This window comes from Sturnus vulgaris, chromosome 11 (genome assembly GCF_052056855.1).
Source record: "Sturnus vulgaris isolate bStuVul1 chromosome 11, bStuVul1.hap1, whole genome shotgun sequence".
Taxonomy (NCBI): Eukaryota; Metazoa; Chordata; class Aves; order Passeriformes; family Sturnidae; genus Sturnus; species Sturnus vulgaris.
Genome location: NC_142253.1, coordinates 15,275,665 through 15,296,771, shown reverse-complemented (window position 1 = coordinate 15,296,771; position 21,107 = coordinate 15,275,665). Strand labels below are relative to the sequence as shown.

Below are 21,107 nucleotides of genomic sequence, written 5' to 3'. Positions count from 1 at the left end.
TACATTCTCACCTGGACTTGACCTGCAGTCTCATGGAAATTGCTTTACTGGCTGGGTAGCACAGCACGGGTTGTAAAGTCAGGTCCTGTAATTTGTTGAGCTGGAGCTGTGTTTCAAGATTCGTGTACCAGGTTCCCAGTTCCAGGTGTGTTACCTGGATGGTCAGGCAGATCCAGGCACTGAGTCAAATCCTGGGAGCCACTGGACTTCAGACAGGAGTCAGGATTGGAAAACAGACATAAATTGACTTAATCTAAGTAGAAAAGATAAACATCACATATGGTATCAGCAAAATTTTGCTAAATAGATTATTGATATTTTTTTCTGTGATGTACAATAGCTCTAATGAAAGATCTAGTTAAAGATATGAGCACTAGTCCCATTTTGTGACCAACTAGATTCTGCCTTTCCCTGGTAAATATTTTAATGCTAATAAAATGTACATTCACAGACATCTCTACATTTTGAAGGCAGAGAAGACTGCCAGGCTGTAACCTTTCAGTCTGCTGTGAGGTTCCTGTTTATCTGACTGTGTAATGCCAGCACCTGCAGTATTTAACCTGACACGGGGGGCTCTGTTCCCTGGTGCCCCTGCCCTGTCCTGGTGACACAGCCACCCTGTCCCTGGTGCCTTCCCTCGGCTGCAGGCAAGGAGGGACCAGGAGCACAGCTGGGATGCTGCTGAGGGAGTGCATTACCTGTGTGAGTCCTGGAGGTGTCTGCATGAAGAGCAGCAATGTTAATATCAGTATAAATGTGAATGTCAGTACCTGTGGGCTTTGCTGGTTCAGTGTGGGCAGAGCAGACTGTGCTGGTTCTGCCCACCTTGGGTCAGTGCAGGGCAGCTGTCACAAACACAGACCTTTTATTTTGAATAAACCTGGCCTGCTGCTGGTGCATCCTCCACAGCAGATTCTTTGCCCCTTTTACACCTTACAAGAATTTCTTTGGGAGTGTAAGAACAGAGGGTGTGTTCTTTAAATGCATTTCTCTTTGAGGAGTCTCAGCCTTGCTGTTGCAATGGAGTGGATGAATCAGAGTTCTCTTCTTGCTAAAACCAATTTAATGGCAGCAGCATGGAGTTGTTAGGGCTGCTGGTCTGTGAGTAGAGATTTCAGTGCAGGTGTGAGAGAAATTATAGGAAGTTTTAATAATGAATCTAATTCTGGTGGTAGTTCCTGTTTACATTTATACATATATATGTATAAAATCTTCATGGTCAATGGTATCAGCAGAATTCTGCTGTTCAGATAAGACAATCTAAAGGAAATGTTGGTGGTCCTACCTGCATAAAAGGTGATTCATTGGTTTGTTTGTCTTTGATAAATCCTTACAGAAACAGGCAAATAAGCTGCTTTTTACAGACCAGCTGTTTCATCTGTGTGTGTAAAAATAATGCTTTAAAGAACTGCAAGTCAGCCAAAGGTTTCTGTTCTCCACATTGGGTGGGATAATTCCTTCAGCAGCTGTGACTAATGAAATTGGTAGTATTTTTATTACTTTGTTGTAGAGGCATCAAACTTTATTTTGCCTATCCATGTTTTGGTTTTTTTTTTTGCTATCCTTGCTTTTTGGGTCTTGCAGATCTTAGAAAAATTTGGAGTGTGCTAACAATGCTAAGCCAAGGCTTCTGTGACAGGTCGTTTTCTTTCCTACAGAACCAACCAAAACTGATTGGTTTTTTTTCTAGTCAGAGAACAGCAGTTAAAATGGCTTGAAAATGTGACATTTCAGCATAAATTGGAGCTTGTAAGAAGTCTTCCACTTTGTCTTTTGTTTGTGGGAGGTCAGGTATTAGGAAGGCTTGTGCAATTCTTATTTTGTTTATACGACTGAAAGTTACAAAATATCTAAAATATGATCCAGGCTTCCAGTTGATAGGGATTAAATAAGAGAAGACAAAATTATAAGGAAGGCCTCAAACCCTATTTTGACTCTAAAAGGCTTCAAGAGCTAGGAGCTTGCCTGAAGTATGGGATTCTGGAGACCCTTTCTTAGGGGAAAGGGTCTTTCTTCTGCCAAGGGCTCCAGCAGGGAGAATGGCAGGAGGATGGAGCAAGAGGGAAGGACATAGACGTGTGTACAATAATACTTGGCTTCAGAAGAAAATATTTTTCATGTCGTGTCTGACAGTAGAATTGATGTGTTTGTTGAATGACAAAACATGAGTCACGTTCCATGTGGCAGCTGAGACAGAGGCTGGGTTTGTGCTCACCCTGCTCCTGCTGATGTGTCAATCCTGAACGGGTCCTTCACAGGTATTAAAGATTTCAGATGCTCTTCTGAATGTTTGCTTTTGCCTCTCTCAGCCCTGATTTCAAGGGAGAGGTTTTTTGTTCAAAGGAGGCAGAAATGTGCTGATGTTCCTGATGGAGGTGGTTGCTGCTCTGCTGTGGCAGGCAATCAGCTCTGTCCCTCCAGCGAGCTGGCAGCAGTGCTTAGCCAGAGCCTTGGCATCTTCCCCAAAAGGATGGCGCTGTTTTAAGGAAATGTGGAAATGTACTGACCCCCGTGTGGGAATTTCTGTAACTGCCAGTGTGTTGCTAAAATAGGGTGAATGAAACTCACGCTAAATAGCTTGAAAATTAATCTTCTCCAGCACCGTTGATTTTGGTTCTGGTTGAGGAATTTGCACAATATATCTTGTTTTGTGCTGAAAACATTTAACTAAGAGTGGTATGAAACTCGCCAGTATACCTGGAATGCATTTCACAAAAATGTTTATGAATCAACTATTACACGTTGTAAGTTGAACCTGAAATTAGGTCGGCTCCTACCGAATAGTTTATTGCATTGGATTAATTTTGTGCTGTAGAATTTTATTTTTTTTTTTTTTAATAAAACACTTCAACGTAAGTTGTCATCTGAGAAGGTGCTTTCCATTTTTGACTGTTCTGTCAGTGAGCAGAGTCTCAGTCAGGCTGGGAGGAGTCTCTGTCCTCTGAGCAGGTGCAGATGTGTCCCCCCCTCCCCAGGGGCTGGTGTTGTCCCCCCAGGGGCTGGTGTTGTCCCCCCAGGGGCTGGTGTTCTCAGCCTGGTTTATCTCCTAGGACAGAGGACCCCATGCTGCTGCATTTCCACCTCAGCTCTGCTCATCTATGGATAAGGTGTGTGACCTGCCAGTACCCAGTCACACACAAATCCTGATTCCAGCCTGCTCCCCTTTCCCCTGGAGCCACTGCCTCATCTTCGTGTAGCAAAAGGGCAGCCAGACCTGTATTCGTGATGGACTGTAGGGGTGTGAGAACAGGAAAAAGGTTTTTAAAAAGCGCTTGGAGGTATGGTTTTTTGGTAGGTTGTGGGAATTGCTGGTTTCTGCAGCAATAATAGAAGCAGAGGTGAATGAGGTGTAGCTGGAGCTGTGGTTTTGCATGGCAGCATCAGGAATTGGGATTGAGGGGGGGTCTGTGCCCTGTGGTTTGGAGCCCTGTCCAGAGCAGTGCCAAGATTGGGCCCTCCGTGAGTCCTGGGGAAAAAATTATTACAAAAAATCTTTAGAAGAAGTGCAGGTGTCATTTCCCCTCTGAGGAAACACCACATTGCTATTCCTCCAGTGAAAAAGCACAGGGACCAGGGGGACATTGAGCCCCTCTCCTGCCACCTCCAAGGGTAACAAAAGGAAGGGATCTGGCGTCCCTTGCTGCCTTAGCAGCAGATTTTGGGGAGCAGAGCTGCAGTTTGGGGTGCTGAAGGAGCCCTGCCCTGGCAGAGCTGTCACAAATTCTCTGTGCCCGTGCCCACAGCAGCTCCGTGCTGGACACGGATTTGAAACAGATTTTGCTGGATGAAGGAATTTACTGAAACCTGATCCTTGCTGGAGCTCCCCAGTCCTAAGGGGGGTCCTGTCCCCATTGTCTCATGCGCCTTTGTTTTAAAATAATATTAATCCTCAGACACCAGCTGATTTACTTTAATTCAACATCCAACTTATGTTTGATTTCTTTTCATATTCAAGTGAGCCATCTGACTTTAATGAACTGTAACTGTTTTTAATGCTGCCTCCAGCTGCTAACATCTGAATATTTCATGTGCTGAAAGGAGGTTTGAAATGCAGAAGTGAGACTGAAAAGTCCAAAGTATTTCCAAATCAGCTCTGTTCCAGCAGCACTTGTGCTCCACTTCCCTCGAGATTTATCAAAAGATAATCTTTGGGGTGCCAGACTGTAAGCAGCAGCCATGGTGGGTGCTAATTACAAGTGCTCTCAATTTTGTGTACATAAAACACCACAACTGCTTATGAAATCCTGAATAACAACCCAACTTGACTTGGGCAGAATATCAATCAGCTTCAACAGGAGCTGCCACTGTTTGGCATCTTCTAAATCAACAGCCTCTTTGGTGCTTGGGGTTTGCTTTTGTGGGTTTGTTTTGAGGTTTTTTTGGTGGGGAGGGTAGTGTCCTAAATATTCTCATGTTGCGAAAAAAAAAAAAAAAAAAAGAGTGTAGTTGCATTGCATAGTTCAGTTATAGAAGCTAATTGAGAGCTGTATCCCATAAACTGAAAATAGCTTAATTGCAATTAATTCTGAGTATACGTTGCCAGGGCTACACTATTCTAAAGCAGTGGCATATCCCCAGATTTGTTGGAATAGGTGCTCTGCTCACAGCACTGCCTTTGTTTTGGCTTAGCACTGTGACAGCTGATAGACTTGGGATAGGCCATTACCAAGGCATGTTTTGATTAATGATTTAAAAGTGTTTTGTTGGTTAGTTCTTCTCTGTGTACTGAGCATTGTGCCAGTGACATCATCTTCCAGCAATCACTTTATAAAAGCTGGAATAGATGGAAGCTCAGTCTGTGTAGGAGGAAGGCCCTAGGAGAGGATATCTGGGAACATGGGCTTGAGTTACCTTCTCCTGCACTGTCCTGGAAGAGCTGTGAGGAAGCAGAGAGAGAGTGGAGCCTGTGCTTGATTTCTCAGGAACTTTCTCAGGGAGGCAGGGCTGCATTGGGAGTTAAAGTGTGACCTTGTAGTGACATGCTGAGCACAGACTTTCTGAGCTGGAGTGCAGCAGGTGAGGAGCATGTAGCAGAAATTGGCAGCTGGCTTCCATTCCTGTGAAGCTATCATGAATAAAAGTTATTAGTATTTTCTACACAGTAGATGTTTGTGGCATTAAGCTGCCATTCAATAGGAGCTCTTAATGATAACTCTCACTACTCTCAAAAAATTTTCACATGTAATGAAAATTTTTTGAAGTTGGCTGTAGTTTTGATTGTACTTGAACTTCCTGTATGACTGAGCACTGCTGCTGGATCTTGTATTCTATTCAAGTTTGCTGATTTATTTGTGTGTGAAGGAAGCTACCAGTGTTGTGTACTCTGAGTTGTCAGGTAGTCTGCATAGACACTGTAGCTGTACAAAACTCAAAATCAGTGACTTCTCAAATGTGTAGGATTTCCTTTTTATAAACCATCGTTATTCAAAGTGTGTTCATTTCGACCTATGCTTCTTAGAACCTCATTTTTAGTCATCTGTATTATTTCAGGTGTCTCACTTAAATAAAACAGGTACTTCACAGACATTCAACAAGAATGCAAAGGCTTTTTGAAATTACCTTTTTCTTACAAGAATTTTCAAGCCAATAATCTTCGTTTTATGGCCACTGATCTCTTCGATTTATATAAAGATGTCAGTCAAAGGGTGTTATTTGTAAAAGAAACATGTTGCCTAAGCTCTTGTTTGCTATACAACCTTGCTTTTGTGGAGAATTTTGTAAAACTTGTGGTTCACTGTTAATGAACTGGTGGGCTTGCTTTAGACCTGTTTTTACTTACTTTCTACCATTCATAATGAAATAATAATTTAATTGCTCATAGGAATCGGTTTGTAAATTGGATATTAGGAAGAAATGTTTCCCTGTGAGGATGCTGAGGCCCTGGCACAGGGTGCCCAGAGCAGCTGTGGCTGCCCCTGGATCCCTGGAATGCCCAAGGCCAGGCTGGATGGGTCCTGGGTAACCTGGGATAGTGGAACGTGTCCCTGCCCATGGCAGGGGGTTGGAAGGAGATGACCATTGAGTTCTCTTCCAACCCAAACCACTCTAGGATTCTATCTTAAAAGTAGCTAAAAATCCCATGAAGATTTTCTTACCAGTTGTTCCTTTCAGGTATTTTCCAGGATCCCTTCTTGAATGTCCTGGCTGCTGTGGAAGGCAGGAGGTGACTCATGACCACCCAACAGTGACAGCCTTGGACTGCCCTGCTTCTGCCTGCTGGGAACAGCCCCTGGGCTCCTGTGGAGATGAATGGAGAACAGCAGTATGATGCAGGTAACAGCCCAGCCCAGCTCCCTGGCCAGCTTTTCTACAAATATTAGCAATGTGGAAGAAAGATGAGCACAGTGAGTGTCTCCTAGTGCGTGTGCCTGGTGCTGTGCACAGGGAGAAACTCCAGTGTCACAGATTCTGGGTTATGGTGTGCCTGTGGGGTTCTGTCGTGGTTCTGTTTGGTACTGCTCTGTACCAGAGCAGGGTGTGTCACTGGCTTACAGGGAAACAAAATCTGGCCCACCTTGTGGTGGTTGTGTTTTCAAGAAGCTGTGACTTTCCTTTTTGTGGTACCACTATGAGATGGGCTTGTGAAAAGCTTGAAGGTGTCAACACTTATTGTTTTAATTTATCCTTCAGAGTGGTTAACACCTACTTCTTGTCCTTCATCTTCTTAATATTTTGGCAAGCTTTTGCTGCTGGTTGAAAAAGTCAAATAACTGAAGCTGTTTGCTGCTGTTGTAATCTGTCCTGTTTTTCTGAAGTGCCTTGGTGTGTCCTCTTTGATAGGCTTGTGATATCAATTCCTAACCTCCTGCAGAGTGGTGTATTGTGATAAATCAGCTCAGGTTGGACCACCAGGCCAGGAAAAGTGTTAGTCTGGGATGCCTGGGAATGCTGACAGCATTGTGGGGGTAGGGACTATCCATTTTCTCTATATTGCCTGCCATGGCTTGTCCCTTTTCTTTGAGGAGGTTCCTGCCTATTACAGTTTATATAAAGCAAACTTTAATTTGTAATTATCAGTGTAAACAATTGGATCAAGATTTTATCTGAGTATTGTTTTCCTTTTGTGCTTGTCCAACAAGCTGCTCTTCTCATAGGACAATTCAGTGTTGGCAATCTTTATACCTTTACTTCTCTAATTGTTGTCAGTGTTGTTGAAGAAATGTTAAACAAAATTTAACATTTAATCTATAGTGCTTTTTAGGAGAATGCTGTCATCTGCTTTATGATGCTGAAATATGCTTTTTTATTATTAATGACAGCAAATCAGTCAAGTTAGTTACAGCAAGTCAATGTTATATCCTCAGATAATCAAGAAAAGGCATCATAGATGTGGATGTAGAATTTCTGCTGGCACATGCAAATACTTTTTCTTTGCCTAGTGGAACCTGCAGGCTTCTGTCACAGAGTGTAAGGCAGGGACAAGAAGAGTGAGGAGTTGTTTTCATGGTCAGCAGTGGTGTGTCCACAGGCTGTGACAGCACATCCCTCGTTCTTAAAACCTTTACTGACATTTTTCTATCTTCCTCAGAAAGCAGCAGGTCACAGAGTCCTCTCTCACTGTGTGCTTTTGAATGCTAAGGAAAGGTTTGATACTGGCTTGAAATTACTCAGCAGCTATTTCACTGAGCATCCTTTTGTGCCAGGTTTGAGTACTGGAGGCTGTGAAGAGCAAACAATAAATGATGAGAGCTTTACTTGCATTCAGAGATAGTGCCCAGCAAATGCCTGTGTAAGCATAAGCACATTGGTTTTGTTGTGCCCTCTAATATTGTTTTCTGAAATGCTTTTGAGATACACCAGTCCAAACCACTGCTGGAACATTGTCTTCATATTCTTTGACTGGTGTAATTTTCTTCCACTTAATAATTTGCAGCCGCTTTTGAAGATTCTCCTCTATCTTTCTGATTTTACATCCAGGCTCTGTGGCTCCAAGAACCCAGACAGAGCTCAGGGTTGTTGATTGTGATGTTCCCCTGCACTATGAGGGGAAAAGACAACTTTTATTCTTGTCACAATCTTTCTCAACTCCGGAAATTCCAACCTGTCTTTATTTATTCATGGCCTCGCAGCTGGTGGAGATGAAAAAGATTAACTGTTATTAAAATCAGATTGAACTATATCTACATTTCAGGGTGAGAAACCTTTGGGTTAGCCTTACTGAAGTCTGCAAGACCTTCAATTGTGATGTACTTAAATGTCCAATGTGACAGTCTTCAACTAAATCACATTAAAGATGCATGAAAGTTATTTGCAGTGAGAATTTAGCTCAAATCCAAAGATGAGAACAGCCTAGTGCAGACTGTTTCCATTTCGGATATTTTTAAGGGCTAACTTCCTTAATATTTCACTACATTCTCCAGTCCAAATGGTACAATTCCATATTCTTTCTCTACCTGTATGTATCAGAGAGCAGCAGGATGTAATTTGTGATAAAATTCAGAAAGAGTGAGTGTTCCCAATAATGCCAATAGAAATAGTGACAAATGGGAAGTGATGCAGCTGCCTGGAAAACTGCTGATATTCTTACAGAGAATTTTCTCACCTCCAAAGTGGATTAATATTCTCTACAAAACCTCTGTAGGACACTTTTCAGATTCTACTTAAGAAAAAGTTAGCTTGATTTGAAAGGTTTTCTGACACAAACTGGATGCCTGGCAAGGCCAGAGAGATGGGAATTGTGTCAGGTTTCTTCCCCTGCTTTTGCCAAAGTTGTGCTTTGCCTCTTGGCTAAGGTGCTGCTCAGTCATCCTGTCTAATACAGAGAAATAAGTCTCCACATAGTAAAAAGCTGAATTCATTTAGGGCTTGTAGCAATTAAGGTTATGGGGAGAAAGAGAGAGCATAAATATGTACACCCATGCAGCATTCGATGAATAAATTGTGCTTTGGAATCAAATGCATTAAATATGGTTTAGCTTGTTGTCATCTGTCACACTGATTTGGAAATTTTCTCCCAGTAGCAAGAACTTCTGCTGTAAATGTCTGAGGTTTTACTGAATATTCTGAGCTCAGACTGATCAGGGTGTTTAATGCAAACTTATGGCCCCTCAGGAATGTGGCTTCATGAAACTGGTTCTGTGTCTCCAGGGATCTGCTAACCTGTAAGGATGGGGCTGTGCAATAGGGTCTTGCAAAAAATACCAACAGAACAGTTCAGAGACTTGATTTAAGCAGGGCCTGCTCTGCTGCCACTGTCCTGCCAATAAAACCAGAAAAGTGATTGGATTCTGACTCTGAAAACCTTACCAGAGATGGTCCTTTGCTGCACTTTTGGAGTGCTTCTGTATTCAGATGGTGAAAAAAGAGAGACTTATTTTGGGGTTTTCTTGTTTATGTAGTCCTACCACATGCCACAATTAAAAAGCTAATTTACTCACTATGAATCCTCAAACAGCATTTTTGCTTGGAGCTTTGTTCTGTGAACTTTGCCTGTTCCACATTGCTCCAGGAGGAGCTGTGCTGAATAACCTGGGGTGCTGGGGCAGGTTTGTAAGAAACAGCAAACAGGATGGTTCAAACCATAGCTAAATGCAGCCCTCAGCTGGGTCAGCCTCCAAAAGGGAGGAAAATTCCCCAGCTCTGTGCTCAGTGGTGGAAGTGAGAGGCTGAACACCTCAGCTGTGAAACGTTTGTAAAGTGCAAACAAAAGCTGAGTTCAGCTTTTGTGAATGAATGAACGGAAAAAGTTGTAGGTGCTTTTTGCAGAAGTTTTTAAAAATCCCTCTTACTGAAGGAAACTCCTTTAGAAGAAAATTGTGAGAGTATTAAATTTGCTGTGAGTGTTGGATAGGGATTTATGGGTTTTGGTTGTGGTTTTGTTTGTTTGTTTTTGGGGGGGGTGGTTTTGGTTTTTTTGTTTGATGGTTTGGTTTGTTTGTTGGGGGTTTTTATTTGTATATCCTATGAAAAATGTGTTTCTAGTGAGCTTTTGGCTGTGCTGATGAGCTGTGGGTTCTGTGCAGCACAGAGCAACCTGAGCCCTTCTCACCCCAGCACAGCCCTGCAAGGAAAGAGATGCTCTGAGTATGGGACAGGCTGCAGGAACATGGATGGGGGAATGAGAAAGGGAAGGGGAAAAGAGGAAAGGGAAGGGGAAAAGAGGAAAGGAGAAGAGGGAGAAAGGGAAGAGGAAAAGAGCAAGGGAAAGAGGAAGAGAAAAGGAAGGGAAAAAGGGAAAGGGAAGAGGAAAGGAGAGGAGGAGAGGGGAAAGGAGAGGTCTCCTCTGAACATGGGACAGGCTGCAGGGGCCGTGGATGCCAAAGGCGCTGCTCTGGCCGATCGGTCGGGAATGGTTTTCCCCGCGGCTGAAGGCGAAGGCTCGCTGGAGCAGCAGGCACGCCGGCTTTCCTGGGAGCTCCTTGTAGCAATTAAGTGACAACATAAGTTCCTAATTGACCCTTTCAGTGTGTGAAGTGACCTGTGCCTCATTTAAGGCGCTTTAGTGCCCGTGCCGCAGTTATGCGATGGTAACGGGATGGAGCAGCCGCTGCTGCAGCGCCGGGACAGCCCCGGCATTCCCGGGGAGCCGCTGCTTCCACAGCGCCCTGCTCCCCTTCCAAAGGACCATTGGAGCCGTGGAAATTCGGAATTTTAGCCTTTCTGTGCTCTCAGGCACTGACCTTCAAGGGAGCACTGCTTCCGAGCTGAGAACTTGGAGAACGCCTCCAAAATTGAAGATAGAACTAGAATCACTAGTGTGTCCTTTCAATAGAAGTGTGTAATATCACACGGTAAAGGATTTGGAATTTAGAGTTTTGGAATATAGTGATAAGTAGAAGGCAAGATGGAAGTTTTAGAGCAGAAGTTTCTTTCTTTCTTCACCACCTCCTTCATAGGTATAAGCAGTAGTTTTTAATTAAATAAAAAATGCCACGCTGTGGGTCACGAGTGTTTGGTCATTAAGTCAAAAGTAAAAATAATTTAAGTGTTAGTTCTTAATTGGACAATTAAGCCTTAAAAAGCCTTGTAACATTTTTTTTTTGTAACAACCAAAATACATCACCATTTTGCCATTTTTAGCTTGTTAGCTAGAAGTGCTGTAGCACTCACTGTAAACATAAATAAAAATTAATAAATATGAGTCCAAACACAAAATTCCATGCCTCACACCTTTAATCTCAATCCTGGCAAAAAGAAAAAAAATTTAAAAACCATATCACACCATGCAGGACCCTCTTTTTGGGGCTGCAGGGTGATTTTGATGGGAAGTGTGAGATGGTTTTCTTTGGGTGGGAGGAAAATTAGAATTTGCTTCTGGGTCTGTCTGACCAGAGCTGGTGTTTGTTACCTTTTGGTTCTGGAGCTGTAAACCTCAGTGTTTTTTATGGTCATATAAAAATAAAATTCTGTTTAAATGAGTTGAGAAATCTTAATCTATTTTAACAACATTTTGCAATGGAATCGTTTTTCTTAGAATGGCTTGCAGCCAAAGCTTTGATCAGCTCCACCCTAATTTGTAAACTACTGTGGTCTATGTCTTAACCCTTTTTTCCCCTCAAAAAAATTCTAAATAAAATTCCTTATTTATTTCTCCAGGTAATTTCTTCAGTAATTTAAAAATTATCCTTTAAAAATGATGGTGATATTCAAGCTCTGAATCTTTTAAACTCTTGGGCTTATGAAAAGCCAAAATAACCAGCTGTGGTTGGTTAAAAACAAAGTTGGGTTCTGGAGAGATAAGAGCCTCTTTTCCCATAGATAATGTCATCAGCAAACAACAGCTAACTGAATATACATTTTTAAGTTTTGGGAAGTGATAACTCCTAAAGTCACAATGAAAAGTCAAAGATGAGCTTAACCATCAGTCTGGAGATAAAACAAACCTATTAAACTCTAATACTTGTAGGTTTTTAGTCTATTTAACATATGTCAGACTTTTGGACAAATATTTGCTCCTTTCTATTGGAGGACTGGGAATTGTCCCAGAGCTTATTTAGCTTGTTAGCCTGTCCTGGGCTCTGAGAAGGGCACGTGGTGGAAATTTGTTCATTTATTTTTTTATGTGTAATATTTCCTATTCAAACTATTGCTGCTTGAAAGATCAGTTGCCACCTGTCCTAGGAAAGGCAGAGGGTGTAGGGAATACCTGTAACCTTTGCTGAGCTCTCCTTGGGCTTGTGACACAGAGAGATTTCTCTGTTTTCAAATATAAACAAGGTATCAGGTTTCCTGGTCCTGAGAGGGGGAAAGCTCCATTGTTCTTTCATAAACACAGCTCTGGTGCAGATGGTGGAATCAAGGTGAAAATGAGAGTTCTGCTCTTGTGTGCTGGCACTGTCACCCTGTTTTGCTGCTGAACCTGAACTTGGTGTGTTGAGGTTAAAATTCTGCATCCAGCATGGGCTGGGATGCTCCCTGGCCATGCCACTGTGTTCCTGCAGGGAAAATGTCACATGGCTGCCCCCTGAGCTAAATAGGGACCTGAAATCCACCTGTGCTGTTTTGGTGTCTTTTTAGCAAAGTGGGTACAGGTTGGAGAAAATGGGAATAAGAGAGGAGCAGGGAAGGAGGCCAAGCCAGAACTGGAGGAGAGACCAGGGCTGGGGTACAGGCTTGACAATAAAAATAGAAAATCTGATTAATCTGTAGTGTGGCTTGTTACAGGTGCTTGCTTCCCTAACAGCCTGAGTGAGCTTTGAACTGTGGTTTGAGTGGTTTTAGCACATTTATGCTTTAAGTGCATCCCATAATGAGGAAGCTAATGAAGCTGTTACACCTTGTGAGCTGGGCTTTTAAAATGACCAAGCTGAGTTGACTTTATTTCAGTTATGTCTGAAGTTGTTTTCTTTAGAACCTTGAATTCCTCTCTTTGCTTTTGGTGTTTCAGAACAGCTAAATGCATACTATCTAACTTTAAAAAAAGTCATATTTCAAAGGGTTTTTTTAGACTTTCTTTTCAAATCTCTTACTAGTGGTATTGCTCTTTCATGGATGGTTTTTAATTTAAAGCACCAACACTCCAGTGTCCCTGGAGTTCTGAGTGTCTCATATTTGCTGGTACAAATACAGGGCTCTTCTGCTTGCATTTCCCTCTCACACATTGTAAGCAAATTTGTGCTAAACCAAAATCCTCTGGATTTCACTGTTTTCCAGACCAAGCCCAGTTTAAAAGGGCTCTTCACAGGCAATAAAAGGCCAAGTAATGTTGTCCATTTCTTGAAATGTGTTCACTGCACACTTGTGTACTCAGCCATTTGGAATTGAAGTGGGTTTTGCTGTGGTTTGTAGTAGCCTAAAGCAACTGAATTAGAAGTGTTTGGCTTCTCTTCCAGATGCTGGTTCCAGTGTGGAAGAAATGGAATTCAACTGGGATGAGTATCTAGAGGACACAGGAGCAACTGCAGCACCCCATGGATCTTTTAAACATGTGAGTAAGGGGGTGTGTGTGTGCTTAGCATCTCCTGCATTGGTTCTTTGACACATTGTGAGTGTTTAGGGTTTCTTTCAATGAGTTGCTGCTCTCAAATTTGGAAGACTAACTAGAATCATGTTTTTAATGGAGAAATGCAGAATTTAACCTTTTTATTATTGTTTCTTGTCTTCCTCTCTGTATGTAGCACAGGGTAACCCCACCCACAAGTGCTGAAATCTAAGGAATTAAGGTCTTTTCTGCACCAGAACATAAGATTGATTTTTCTCAAGAAGCTCAAAATATCCACTCACTTTCTTCTTTTGATGATTGCTCCTGGACAACTGCTATGGAGTAGCAGCTTTAGAAAGCTGGGGGCAGAATAGTTCTTGAACAGCAGAATTCAAATGTGCTCTCAAAGAAGGCTTTAATAGCAGACCTCAAGGAAGCAAGGAGAAAATAACAGCTCTGCCAAACACCTGACTGTAGCAGTTAGAAAACTGATTAGGATAATTGTTGGTCACAGGCTTACTGAATAAGATAAAGTCTTGATAAGCCCTTGTCTTTGCCCTTGGACATCTTAAATGTTTGCTGATAAAGTCTTGGAGAGTACTGTCCCCTTGGGGGAGATCTGAATGTGAATCTGCCTTCTTGTACAGGTGAGCTGTACAGAGCTGGTGTCCAAACCTGTTGGTTCTCTTGCAGCAATTAAAGCACCTTCCAGACTGGTGAATGTGTGTGACACATTGCTTGGAAGACACCCTGTGGTGCTCAGGCTTTTGGGTCCAATACTTTGACTTTCAGTATGAAGAAACTTTAATCAGCAGGAAAACAGACTGAGGTCTGTTTGTGAAGGATCACAAAGCATTTTGAGTCCAAGGGTGACCTGGAGAAATGAAGACTATTAAATAATCTGTTAAAATATGTCAGTTGTGTTAGTAGTCAAGATGCACAGAAAATACAGAATTCATAGAGGCTATTAGAACACTGGGATGTGATTGCAAGTTTTTTGTTCAAAGTGAAAATTCAGATATCTCATTTCTGAAAGGGACTGTGCTTGCTTTATTTTTCCTGGGTGTACTGAAGCTGTATCAAGAGCCAGCTTAGAGTGGTGGTGTCCATGCAGCTCTGAGGGCACATCATGGAACCAGAGCAATGGCATTTTGCAGCAATACAAGGAATGGTCTGTCTCCTCTGGTGTGGTTTACCTCACTGGATCTCAGTGAAAGAGGCCTGCTATCATAGCTTGGGCACTATACCATTAATTGTAGTGCCAGCTTTACAGCAGTTGCCAACTGAATTAATATTGTAGCTGGATTTTGTTAATTAGCAGGAGACACACTTTGAAAGACTCACTGCACCTGCACCAGCTCAGCTGTGTCAAGTCTGAGAACTGGTTTATAAAATACAATTAAGTATTTAAAAATTTATTTAACAAACCTCCACATTTTGTATTGTTATTAATCCCTAGCTGTGAGGAACACAGTGCAGTTCTGCTGGTGAGGTGACATTGTGATGGAGAGTGGTTTGGTGGAGAGGTGTGGGCAAAGCCCAGCCCCTTTGTCCCACTGCCCTGGGGGGCTCAGGGAAGGAGGTCATCAGGGAGTGTGGAAATGTTCAGAATGGAACTAGTGAGCATTTTCTATCACAGCTCCTTAGAATTTGTCAAGAGGCCAGTGTTGATGTTCTCTGTAATAAACTTGGCATAAAATTCTGAGAAGTTATTGCTGACACTGAGCTGACAGGCACAGGGAGGAGTGTATTTATATCAGTCTTGCTGTTAATGGAAATGCAGGAGTGCAAGGTCACATGCTGGGGGTTTCTGGTCCACTAGAAGGTCATGTATTGGAAAAGGTGGAGTAGAGAGCCTCACTGCCTCCCAGTGGAGAGTGCCAGCCTGTCTTGGTGACTGATCCCAGGATACATCAGGTGAGTGGTTTTCAGTGGGAGCAGGCAGGCACTGGTGTGGCTGTGCTGGTCATTGTGGTCCCTCCAGCTCAGCTCTGTGGTCCCAGTTCCTTGACTTTGGGAATTATGTGTTTTTATAATCCACCATCAGGAGAGCTAACAAGCTTTACTCTCAGAAAAACTGAGTGGAAAAATCTGAGCTGAAGAATAGTACTGGCACAAGAGCAAATGAACATATATGATAAATTAATGAATACAAATGCATTTTTAAAAGGAACTGTATGGTTTTAGTTTGGTTCTTTTTAAATATTGAGTAGTGAGTTCCCATTATGACTTTTGGGTGAGAAATACCTAATGCATGTTGTAGGAGAAAATATGGTCAGGTTAAGAAAATGTAATCCATGATTACACAGTCTGTGTTAGCAAAGCACTGGACTTGCTGATGGAAGAAGTGACTTTCTATATTTGTATGCTTATATTAATTCTGAAAGTTTTGCCTTGCTATGAGTAAGACACATTGGAAAATGTAAGCTACTTCTCAAATTAAGTGTGCTCTAATGTTTAATTTGTTAGCATTTTAAAAATTTAACAATATCGAGATCAAAGTGACTGTTTGGCATAAAATGTAGGAGGAAAAAGAACTTACCAAAAACCTGGAGCTGCAATGAATGCCAGTGTTGTTATCCCCCCAAGTCTAAATACACTTCCTCTAGAGTGGAATGCTTTTTAAAAATTCTTTTCTGCCCTGTACAACATGCGTGTGACCATGGAAAACAAGTTGGTGTTCAGCACCATCTGAACACATTTATTTGCTGTGTGTTCTTGCATGTCCTTAATCCTTTCTGTCTGTTCCTTATCATCATCATCATCATCTCCCCCTGAACAGAGTCCATCCTTGGGTCTGGCTTGTGCCATGGTCCAGACTGGGGGACAGCCCCTGATGGGAAGCTGGGGATTGGAGTCACAGCTCCTGGCCAGCCCATCTGCCCTCTGTGACCCTGTGCTGCAGAGGGGATGCTCAGGGGGGTGCCCATGGTGACCCAGAGCCTCCAAAGTTGGTTGTGCTCCCCCAGGCTGGCGGCTGTGCCGGGAGAGGGCGCGGGCAGCAGCTCCTGGGGAAGGCGCCTGCCTGCAGGGAACGCTCCTGTGCTGCTCCCGGTTTGCTGAAACCTGCTCTCCCTGCCGTGAGGCTCTGTTGAAAGATGGGGTATAGGGAGCAGCACAGATTTCCCAATTCTTCAAATGCTGCGTTGAGCTCGAGGCTTTTCTCTCAGGAATCAGAACATGAAGTTTTTGAACATCTCTTCAGCAAGGCAACTGTCTTCTTAAAGAGACACCCTCTATAATACCACTTTAAAATGCCTGCAGGTATTGGGTCCTGCTGATTAGGTTTTTAAGAAGAGATTTCTCTAAGTGAAGGGTATTAACCCGAAGGATATGAACAGTTAACACAGGCATATGCTTTTCTTTCTGGTGTAGTTCTCTTAGTTTTATTTTTAGCAAACCAGTATGTGCTGGCTGATGAGACTATAATAGCTATGGCAGCTACTGAACTGTCAGCACAGAACTGGGAATAAATACCCCAGAAAATATCTGCTCCATCTGCATCATACTGAAAGCCTTTCTTGTAGTTTGTTCAAAGAGAAAATGGAACTTGGGACCTCTTAAAAAAGAAAGAAAACACCAGTTACAGTCAATTGAGAATGGGGAATTGACATGTCAGAGTTTTAATTAGGACTGAGGTCCTGGAATTAAGCATAGATCAGGACATTCTATAGAGAGAGCAGAACAGGGTCCATCTGCTCTTTTGGGATTGTTTGAGTTAGGACAAGTTAGGGATATGAGAAACTTAAGGTGTTGCCTTCTCTTTTGAGTCTCCCCTGTCAGTGTCTCAGTCCTGTGCAGTCAGACTGGTGCCCTGCACACAGCACACCCACCTACAAACAGAGCACTCTCAGTGTGTGGTGCTTTATTCTTGTCAAGGCATGAAGAATAGAGATTGATGATGTTCCATGCAATTTATGTAACAGTGCTGCATATAGAATTATTTAAGTTCTTGCCTAGAGAGGTTAAAAATCCTTATTCTGCACTTTGTACACGTTTGTGATTTCTTAGATGAGTATGATGGAAGAGACAGATACTGTTACCTAAGGCATGTGTATGTACTTTAAATGGGCTTTTTGTCCAAAGACCTTGAATGACACAATTTAACACAAGTCAAAGTTGTAGTGCTGAATTTGGCTTCTAGTTTTGCTCAGGTTGACAGGCCAGGTGTGAGTGGGAAAGCCTTTCAGTGATGGGGAAAGCACTGTCCAGGGCAGAAAAATGAATGGCACAGTACTGCTTTAAGCTTGAAAAGATACTCTGAAATGCAAAGATTTCATTAATGATGATTCTGTGTGCATTCCAGCTTGGGTCCTATTATATGATAAAGCTGTTTCTCTGAAGAGATTGGGTGGCATTTGGCTTTGAGGTTTTTTTAAATGAACGTGTCTAAATTGTTCCCTCTCTTATTCAGCAGAGTTTCTGAGAGGTGCTCAGATGTGATCATCTTCTTCCTCCTCAGGTGGATACAAGTTTGCAGAATGGTTTTGCCCCTGGCATGAAGCTGGAAGTGGCTGTCAAGTCTGACCAGAACACCTACTGGGTTGCCACCATCATCACCACGTGCGGGCAGCTGCTGCTGCTGCGCTACGACGGCTACGGCGAGGACCGCAAGGCTGACTTCTGGTGTGACATCCTGACAGCTGACCTGCACCCCATCGGCTGGTGTCAGCAGAACAACAAGGTCCTCAAAGTGCCTGAAGGTACCAGCTCTGTGTGCAGGGACAGGGGAACACCAAGGGCTGCTGTTCTCCTGTGCCAGCTGGGCAGGCAGCCTGTGTAGCTGCTGTGGTGTGCAGGTGCTGTTGCTGTGGGGACAAGCTGAGGTTACCTGCTGTGTCTTCCTGAAATCCCATGACTGAGGGCTTGTGGTTGTCTTAAACATCACTACCAAAATCTACTGCTTTGACATTTCTTCCAAGTTTTTTTTGTTTTGTTTCTTTGTTTAAAGTTGTTACCGATGTGTGGCAGATTCTCTTGAATTAGGCAGTGCAAGGTTGTGGTAACATCTTGTGTCTGAATAATCTTTATCTGGCAGGAAAAATCACATTCTTTCTCTTTGACTCTTTGCTTAGGTATCAAGGACAAGATACCTGACCAGGAGGAGTTCCTTCAGCGGGTGCTGAAGGGGGCCTGCAGTGCTCCTGCTAACCTGCTGGAGGGGGTAAGTGCTGCAAGGGGCTGCATTCTGGGTTTTGTCTTGGCTTTCCACTTCATCATTAAGGGGACCTTATTTGAATTGCCAATTCAATTTTCTTTTTAAGTTTAGGGAGCATTGTAATATGCTGTTGACCTTAGAGTTCCACTCTCTAGTGTTTCCTGTTTACAGTATTTAATTTTTATAGTGTTGGCCTGAAAACTATCTGTTGCTGCAGGTTTGGGTTGTTCATTAATACTGGCAAAAGAAAAACCTTTTTCAACTCCCTAAAGTTTCAGTCTTCTTATTCTGTTCCTCCTCCATACAACTCTAAGAAAATAATGCTTTATTTATCTGGCTTTCATGTCTTCTTTCTCAATTGACTCATTTCACTTTGCATAGTTTCATTTTGGCATTTTTTACTCATGGTCCCGTTACTGTTTCGCTTAAATATTACATCATTGCTAGTGAAGAACCAAATTTTTATCCCCTGCTCTGCACTTAAAACAATATCTGCACCTTTTATCAGTGCCTGTTTGTAAAGTACAGAACATAATGATTTTTGGAAAATGCCTTTGTCACCTTCATTGCAGCTAACAGTTCTGTCTGTATGTTTCTGTCTAGTCATCTTTGTATGCTGGATGACTCAGTTTTAGAAGGAGGTTATACATGTTTCCTTCAAATATGGAATATATAAATGATAATGACTCTGAAAATGATAATGAGGGCTTAAGTGAAATGTGTGACTGTGTCTACAGGCAGTGCAGAAGCTCTGACACAAACACCAGCGATTCTGAACATTGTCACTTCTGTCTTGTGTTAGGAAGGGACATGGATTTCTGTGCTTCTGTGTTCATACTTTATTTATGCAGACAGAATGTGTGTAAAGAGGTGGAAGCATGGCATTTGTTTTGTTCTGTTGTACAGAATAATTTGTGTTATAGGTGAGTAATAGGTAATAGGTGAAGGCTGGCTCTCACAGTTAAAGGATGAATATTGTGTGTATGTTAAGATAAGTTTTGTGGATGTATAATTGTTATTGTAATATATCCTGCCATAGTCCTCTTTCCCCTCTCCCTTGTATAGTTGTCATGAGATGGCTTAGGGGCATATGGGGAGGGCTGGCTTGGTACTGCACCTGGCCTCCAGTCAAGAAGTAAGGAAGTGATCCCCAGCAATGGATGGCAGAGGAGTTAACCAACTTTGGGGGAGGCCCTAGGGGTATAAAAAGCAGAGCATCCATTCTGTAGATGAGCACATGGCAGTTTAGTCTGTGCTCTCAGCGCTGATTTTTCTTCTCCTTATTCAGTCTTTTCTTGTATTTTTTACTAAAGTTTAATAAACTTTTGCACTTTTTTCTAAAGTGAGCATTATTTCTCACAATTTGTATTCTTTTTGTAGCTTCATAGAGGGAAAAATCCCCTGGATCTCATTGCACCTGGCTCCCGACTGGAGCTGCAAAACATCCGGGATTCCCTGGAAGCCTGGATAGTCACCGTGGTGGACAATGTTGGTGGGAGGCTTAAATTGAGATATGAAGGCCTGGAGGATTTGGACAAATTTGACCAGTGGCTCTTCTATTTGGACCCTTTCCTTCACCAAGTGGGTTGGGCAGCTCAGCATGGCTACAGCCTGCAGCCACCTTCAGGTACTTGAAAACACAGATCTTGTATGTGGTGATCAGAGCAGAGGCTGCTGCTTCAGTGCTCTGAATTGTTCCTCTGGGTGCACGTGGTGGTCACAAAATCCCTGTGACCTGGCAAGTCCTGTACCTAATAAAATGTAGGTGAAGGTACAAGACTTTTCACCCACTTCTTCTAAAGCTGTTCAATGCTTTTGCCTGTCCAAACTTTCCTCCTGTTGGTGCAAAGGACAGAAGTGAGGAAGGGAATGCCTTCACCATTTGGTTATTTTTGGTAGGTTGTTTTTCTGGGTTGGAAAAAGTCTTATGGTTTTGGAGCTCAGCAGGAGCTTTTGCAGTTGAGACCCTCAAGCCTACTGGACTGATTTAGATGCTGTTTAAAGATATGAAAATGTCCCTTAAAAGAAGGGACAAGTGGAGGCAGAAGCTGGGACAGGTGGACACATCTTTCAGGCATGTCCATGTCAGGACATGCCATCAGAGGAGGGGGGCAAAAAGTGGCAGAAACACAAAGGGATGGCTCATGAGCTTGCTAGTGATGTAACATGTTTCCTGATGAGGGGAAACCTTGGGATAAAGAATTTGGCATTGTAGAGGGGCACAAATCAAACTTTATTGCTATGTGTTCTGAAGGAAAAGGGGAAGAAAAATGACTACTCACTCTTTACCTCCCTTTTTCCTCAAGCCATTAGGTCCTTGAGGAGTGAAGCAGATTGGCAAGAGATCCTGAAGAAGGTCAAAGAGGAGGAAGAGGAGTCATCTGTTCCTACAGATCTTTTTAAGGTAGTTTAATACTGTGGATGGTACCATGGAAATGCTGTGTTCCTGAGAAATGATTCAGGGAAGTCAGTCACCCAAAATTCTTTCCTTGTTTTGTTTTGTTGGTTTTTTAAATTTATTTCCTTTCTCTCTCTGGTGTAAAAAGGTAATTATAAGGAAAAATAATCATACTGGTGTAAATCCTTGGT

General features: G+C 42.6%; 1 protein-coding gene across 2 annotated transcripts in view; it reads left to right on the top strand.

The window, feature by feature from the left end:
* The window catches only part of SFMBT1 (Scm like with four mbt domains 1), a 72,413-nt gene that overhangs the window by 29,603 nt on the left and 21,703 nt on the right, over positions 1-21,107 (top strand). The window contains exons 2-7 of one of the 2 annotated variants that reach the window (XM_014869667.2): positions 6,112-6,273; positions 13,272-13,366; positions 17,823-18,063; positions 18,436-18,524; positions 19,899-20,145; positions 20,825-20,922. In XM_014869667.2, coding sequence (XP_014725153.1) covers positions 6,246-6,273; positions 13,272-13,366; positions 17,823-18,063; positions 18,436-18,524; positions 19,899-20,145; positions 20,825-20,922 — 798 coding nt within the window. In that variant the 5' untranslated portion in view covers positions 6,112-6,245. Of the gene's footprint in view, positions 1-3,085; positions 6,274-13,271; positions 13,367-17,822; positions 18,064-18,435; positions 18,525-19,898; positions 20,146-20,824; positions 20,923-21,107 lie in introns of those variants that run through there. The other variant, XM_014869668.2, reaches the window with a different exon arrangement.